At 38.9% G+C, this 7,500-nt stretch overlaps 1 protein-coding gene across 1 annotated transcript in view; it reads right to left on the minus strand.

Moving 5' to 3' along the window:
- Nucleotides 1–5,258: 5,258 nt before the first annotated feature.
- LOC138006240 (protein rolling stone-like) overlaps nucleotides 5,259–7,500 on the minus strand; it is a 3,748-nt gene continuing 1,506 nt past the window's right edge. The window contains exon 2 of the mRNA XM_068852444.1: nucleotides 5,259–6,568. Within this exon, the coding sequence (XP_068708545.1) occupies nucleotides 5,801–6,568 (768 nt within the window). The 3' untranslated portion in view covers nucleotides 5,259–5,800. The remainder of the gene's footprint in view (nucleotides 6,569–7,500) is intronic.

Here is a 7,500-nt window from a genome sequence, read left to right on the forward strand (position 1 = left end):
CCTCTACTACCAAATGCTGTTCAAGGCTGATATTCAGAAAAACTTTACATTAGAAGAAGTCAATCTTGAAAAACAAAAATAAGCAAAGGAAACTGTGACCAAAAAGTTGAAAACATGAAACAAAGTTTACGCTAATCCTGGATTAAGGTAATTGGCTTTCGAACAACCGGGCCCTGTAGTCGACGTCTGGTTCTGTAATCCTGGTTTAGTTCCTTGCAAACTGTATAAATTTTCCGTGGCGAAGACAAGAAGACAACATCCGTGCTCTATTTCTCTCAATGCTCAAAAATTCCGTAATTGCGTGTTGTATAGTCCAGTCCAAAGTTCTAATTTTACAATTCCATAATCTTGATTTCAGTAACTTGGTACCAAACATTCCACAATAACTTGAAATCTCGTTAAGAAAAATTATTAAATCCAGTAGTCCAGTCCGGATTCAGATCGCCAACACTCTCTCTGTCATCGATTCAAAACTCAACAAAAGCTACAAATAGTAAATAGTTCTCAGAAACTACAACAGTTCGTCCTGATTCTACACTCGAGCTGAACAAAAATCCAAAAAACCCTCGTCATCGTTTCTCGAGAGAACAGACAAACAGCCGAAACTGTTTTGTGCCTGCCCCTTACGGCACTGAAAAAGTACCGTACAGTAAGGGGCCCAGTTCTCGGCCGGGCCCAGTTCTCGGCCACTTTTTGTTCAACGTTTATTTTTAGCGCTGCAAATGAATCTGAATAAAAAGCAATTGCTTCCAAAGGTAGCTTTATTCCTTGTCTTTCGTCCTGCCGAGTTTTGAGTTTACAGCTACTATATACTGTGAGCAAATCGAGGTGACACAAAGGTAGGTGAATTTGATTTCCACGAAAACGTGTTTGTTTACGGCTACTCGAATTACATGGTCTAATTCAAGTTTGTATTTTATCCGTATAGGAGGCCCAAATGAGCCAATTCTTGGCATAATGAACGTAGAGTGATAAAGCTTTCTGTTAAATATAAACTTTTCCTGGCCTATTTTATTCTTTTACCTAAATTCACCCCTCAATATTTCCTTAGTACTTCTGCGTATTTGCCTATTCTCGGCCAACATGCTGGCCGTAGACAACACTAAAAAGTGCTCATAGTTTTGTATGGAGTTTTCTTGTCAAATCATTTGTAAAAGTAAAGCTGTAATGGGGTGGCATGTTCCGACATGGGTTAGTATCTGGATGGGGGACGTCAAAATATGCGACATTTGCTGTCAGGAACATACGACCAAAAATTCTATTTTAACGCTCAAAAATGCGAACAAAGCAAGGTACAGATTTTGCTAGCCTGCTTTACGCTGACGGCGATAGCTAATTCGTTTTTTTTTAACTTGATTTCATTTTTTATCTTGTTTGGCCGTTGAAAGCTATTTTCTTATTTTCTTTCTACGTCAAAACGGCGAACAAACTGGTTCCCAAGAAATATTGGAGTACGTATTCAAATGCTTCTAATGAAGTATTCGTTCTATGCAAAATAATAATGTTCACAGTGGAACACACAAGTACGAAGGAAGATCTAGAAATAACGTTGAAAATTCTCCTTACCTTTAAAGCTTGCCTTTCTCAAAGAAAAAGCATCTATCCACTTTATCGAATAGTTTACTACTGAAATAATCATGGCGGGCGGAAAGATTCTATTATAAAAGTTTGCTTTCACCAGCTTGACGGAAGTGTGTCACGGTGGCCGAGTGGTCTGACGCGCTAGCAGGAAGAATCGTGACGGTTTGGGAAGTATAGGAGTTCTCCTCGGGGCAGGGAAGTTTGGAATTACTGGAGGGGACATAAGTCAGTTCACCCGATCGGAGATTAATTCAATATCCGTGGGGTATGCACATTTGTGACTACCAACAAAAAAAAGACACCAGCCCGGTTTTAAGACGTGGATGCCTTCGGCATTCCACGTAATATTCCACTGTGTCCACCAGAGAAACTACGCATTTCCACTACCCTCTCGATCCTAAGAAAATACGCGCAAAAGGTTCTATGCACAATGACACCACTTAGCAGGGGAGTGACAGGCAAGACTTTTACCGACACGGAAAAAAAAAGAAATTTGAAAACGACGAAATATTACCCATTTTCCGACTGGGATTGCCATACTGGCAACCCAGTAAATAGACGAAAAGAGCGATGACAAACATTTAACAAGCGCATTGTTTGAAATGATTTACTTGACGTTTCGTATGCTTCTATACGTACATTCTCAAAAGTAACGTTACATTTTAAAGTTTTCCTATATACGAAATTAAGAGATCTGGGACAACATTAATATGACAAACGATCGCAAAATAACAAGAAAGCATTAACAGTTGCTGATTTTTACTTCCCACTGCTAACGTTTGAATTCATAGAGGGATCTAGAGGGCTTTAGCTCCTGGATATACAATCATGTACAAGGTCTCTTTTGACTGTCTCTTTTTCTTTGGCATAACGCTACCGGCGTTTCCTTGTTGCAATATGCGCTAAGGACGATCTAGATTGTACTAAACGCTTTCGCATGTACTTTTTTTTACACGACACGATTGTTTGTGAAGTCGCGGAAGTCGTGGCGTAAGCTACGGCCGAATCTGAAAGCCAGAAATTGTATTGTCAAAATCGCCCTTCGAATGTATAAATAAGACCAAAAATATTACGACACACATTGCACGCATAATTGCCCAATGTAACACACTTCGCAACGGCCAAACAGGTTGCGAGACCACTTACAGAAACCGTTGCGGAAAGTACAATTGAGTTATACTTTCTGCAACGGTTCAGGCAACGAATTTTTAAGCATTGCGTAGTAACAGCTATCCTGCAACTTGAGTCGAAACGGTTTGCGGCACCAGCCAATGAAAATGTTCCGATTTAACCTCATGTGATCAGCGAAACGAGACAAGTGCTCAGTGTAACACCCTCGACTTCACTTGTCTCGTACTGTGAGAACGCTTGTAGAAATGGCGTTGCAAGACAAGTTGCACGAAAAATTGCACAGTGTGACAGCTCCTTCAATATCGTTTGTTCTTCAAGATAAGAAGTGAACTCAAGTAAAAAGCAGAAAAGCAGAAAAGCCCCCCCCTCGGCAATTAATAGGAAAAATTAATCATGATCATTGTAGTATTATGAATTCTATCACATAATAATAATAATAATAATAATAATAATAATAATAATAATCAATAACTTAAATAAACAAATTCAAAGAAAAATCTTACATTTTACAATAGTAATAATCATTAAAATAATAAATCATTTAATATGCATTATAAAAAAGATTCCATTACATATATGTCTTTCTGTTTGGTCTTAGAATACTAATTAATAAAATTCTGTAAAAAGAGAAACTATAAAAAAAAAGAACGAGGGGAAAAAGATTTCGTACTCCCCTAGTACTCAGCACCACGGGAGGGATGGGAGAAGAGTTTGCTAGATACCACGCCATACTTGCGGAGCTTCTGGCCATAAAGAAGGGCGAGACCTACTGTACGACGGTGTCATGGATCCGGGCAAAAATCTCGTTTGCTCCACTGAGGGGGGCACTTTTATGCCAGAGAGGCTCTAGGGGTAACAGAAAACTAGCAACGAACATTCATGAGACTGATTTTGAAATTGAAAGAGGACTTGCCGGACTTTCTTAATCGATGTATTGCATATAACTCTGCTTACTAGCTGGTCTAGTATAGTGAATGTCCCATGCTACATTCACTTGCGTAATCTTATGGCCAGGGTTCATTCTTAAGACCGGATCTTAAGTTCCTATATTTCTCTGTTTTCTTTTGATCTCTGTCATGGATTTCTCCAACGTTGCAAACTGTTCCTTCAAATATATAATAATAATGAATTATTGTTAGGTGGCCACGGTAACGCGCGTCGCACTGTAACATGTTGTTAAAATTTTGGATAAATCGCAGCCTGATGTTTTATAAAAAATGAGTGAACCTCCGTTCATATTCTCGCTCTGTCGGGAATATGAAATATATAGCTTTTTCTGCTGGGCATCCCAAAAGAAAGATAAGGCACTTCGTGTGTTGAGCTTCCCTAAAATCCTCAGTTGAGGGTGACCATTTCGCGCTGTTGTATACCAAAATGTGACATAATAACCTGACACGGTTTTCTTCCTGAAGTTCCTTTTCAATTCAGCCGTTTTCGTGTTGCTGTCTTCGTTGCCTGAATCTGCTTTTATGGAAACGAACCGCTCAAACTTTTTTCGTACTTATCACGGACGTTAATATAGAGGTCCCGCCTTAACAAAGAGATCAGAACTTGTTCAAAAGATACAAAAGGACATTTTCATCCATGAATGCTATTAGAAACACGGATCAGTTCACTTGACTATTTCTCTTCATTTTACACTTACTATTTGGTGAGGCGAAATCCTATCCATTCCCCAGTGTGGGCAGCTGTAATTGTTCCGAGACTAAATGTTTCCCCGCTCAAAAACAGCTTGTGATTTATTTTAAAATGACACAATTCCGTAAACTGTGTAGTACTTGAAAAAGACAGATCTATCAATATTTATCTTCATTGTTTGCATAATCAAATGCCGGTGTGCCAAATGGCTAAAGAATTTGATTTCCTAAACCACCGTCTCTTACTTGGAAAAGTAGAAGCCTACGACTTTGATACAGACAGTATGTTGATGAGTTCATATTTTAAAGACCGATTTAACTGACTAATAATTGGAGAAACCAGCGGTTCCTGGAAATGCGTTAAAAGAGGATGCCCTCAAGGATCCTCTTTTGGTCATTTACTATGGAATTTAATCCAGAATGACTTGACTTTTGTTATGCGCTCTAATGTTAGTATGTTTGCTGCGACCATCAATTATACGAAATCGATAAATTTGTTAGCACCATTCAAACTAAACTACAGGACAGTGCTCAAAAGGCAACCAGTTGGTTAGGGTTAAATTCACTTAAGGGCAATTATGGGAAATATGGATATATGTTAATGAGTAGGGTAAATAAGCTGAAGGATCATAAGTTTAAGTTAAATGTTAATGGGACAGACATCAAGTCCTATGATAGCATCACCTTGTTGGGAGTTGATCTTGATAACGCTCTAAACTTCTCAGGTCATATAAGTAATATTTGCAAGAAACGTAGTCAACGGATGGGGGTTAATTAATAGGTTAAGGACTCTCATACTCCAAAATGCCAAGCTACAACTCTTTAAGGATGCTATTCTACGTCATTTAACTTATTGTAGTACAGTCTGGAACTTTTGCAAGGCAAGTGACTCCAGGAAATTAGAGAGGGTTCAAGAAAGGGCCCTTAGGGCCATTTATTGTCATAGTATAATTCAACGTATCTTCAACTGTTGCAAAGGGCAAAATTACCCTCTTTATATAACAGAAGGTTACAGGACATTGCAATTTTAATGTTTAAGGTTAAAACGGCTTAAGTCCAGACTACATTGTTAGGTTGTTTATTATTAGCAGCAATCAGTGCAATTTAAGAAATAACGATGTTATAATTCCTAGAGTTAACACCATGGATTATAATAAGAATTCGGTCAGATACTTAGGAGCAGTACTCTGGTAAAATATTGATAGGAAATTCAGAGAACTTAAAAGGGTAGATCAATTTTAAAGAGTGATCAGGAAGGTACACCTAGCCAAACATATCTTACCTAATAATTGTATTAAAATTGTGTAATTAACCCTTATTACACTTCTAAAGAAAAATGAGATGAAAACCTAACATCAAATAATGCATCTACTGAAAAAAGCCGCTGCTCCTACATTCAGTTACTCTACTATCTCCTGGCATCTTCAATAATGCGACCTTCTATTTTCTAGTTAACAACACTTTGTTTTCATCCAAACTCTTAAACAATAAAAACCAAACATCAGAGTCTGGCACAAAGGAAGGGCAATAAAAAAGAGGCACACCACTGTAATGGCGGAAAAAACTGGTTGTCCTGTGTAATCAGTCATGGGATAGATATAAGGCTGGCCCGCGGCCCAATAAATCAAAGTGAATATAAGATAGACTGTAAAGTACAACGCAGGGTACACAACATGGAATAAGCGAACAGGTATTGAGCTCAGCATGGTATCAATGACCACTAGTATGGAATTGACTCCGTGGGTAAAAACCGACATAGCGCCTGCTCCCCTGAAAAATGTGTAAAACGATATGGTCACCAAAAGAGCTGCTGTCGACGCAATGTTGTAAATTACCCACAATGCCTGGTGAAACCATCTCATTTGGATAATCCGTGATGCTTCGCTGGGGTGTGCAATGACAATGTCCTCACTTTCAACATCCACGCATGACCTTGGTTCTTTGTCTTCACTCGTGACACCCATTTGCAAGCTGCGGTCGTTTTCATTCCCATCCGTGATTACATTTTGTTGCTGTTGATAACGATTCTTGAAATGGACGCCCGTTACTATGGTAGAACAGATAAAGTACAGGGTAACGAAAAAGAAACTCCAGTTTGTGAGGAAGATAAACCATTTTTCCTTATTGCCTGAGTAAAATAGACCACTCGCGATGAGTACGGCTGTGCAAAATGCAGCTATGACAGTGCGATAGACCAAGACGATTGGAACTCCTAACCACTGGAAAAAAAGACAAGGAGAAAAAGTTGAGACGGTGTTATGTTACAAGTAGAGGAACTAAGAATCCAAATGAGGAAGGTACATCCAAATTACATTCAACAGAGAGCCAAAGTTATCTCTATCGTCACTGTCTTTAACTATGAATAATGGTCTTTCTGCGTAGCAAGCACAAAAAGGAGGAGAAAGACGGGACTGGGAGAGGAGTCCCCTCACTCGCCACGCAGGCTAGATTACTTAATTTACAATCATATTAGATGTGCATAAAAAACATCTCAACGCTTCAACACTGCAAAGGCACAGTGACGTCATCAAGTTTTCCAGTTCCGTGACGTCTTTCGTTTCGAAAATTCCTCAATTGTCAACCGTGGGTGACACCATGATACAATTCTATTTGGTTGAAAAATGACTGTCCTTATGAATTTCAGCAGTTTGAGCCTTTCAGATACATTAGGAGATGTGTTCATACACATGCAAAAAGTAAGCACTGCATTAACCTGCGATCAAGCGTACTATGCTTGATACAGGGCGCTAAAAAGTACGCCGTACCTTTTCGCACCATGTCTAAGGAAAAGTACGCCTGATCGCAGGTTAACACTGCATCGCAAAGTGAACTCGTGATGTTTTCGTCAATTACCGGCCGCCATATTTAGTGGTTCCCCTGGCGTCTTCTGACAAAAGTTGGGTGAAACGCTTAGAAAAATAATTCAGAAATGATGTATCGCATAGTCCTGAGAATTGGAGAGGTGGTTTATAAATTTGTTTCCTACAAATTCCAAGCTCTTGGCCTTTTTCATTGAACGGTTTCGAATTTTATTTTTCTGTTGCGTGACAATGAAGACTATGTGTAATATAAAAACTCAAACAGTTAAAAAGAGATAAATGCTTTCTTTACACGATCTTGGTCCCCGGTACTTCTCTTAACTGATGTAAAA

This window comes from Montipora foliosa, chromosome 6 (genome assembly GCF_036669935.1).
Source record: "Montipora foliosa isolate CH-2021 chromosome 6, ASM3666993v2, whole genome shotgun sequence".
NCBI classification, from domain to species: domain Eukaryota; kingdom Metazoa; phylum Cnidaria; class Anthozoa; order Scleractinia; family Acroporidae; genus Montipora; species Montipora foliosa.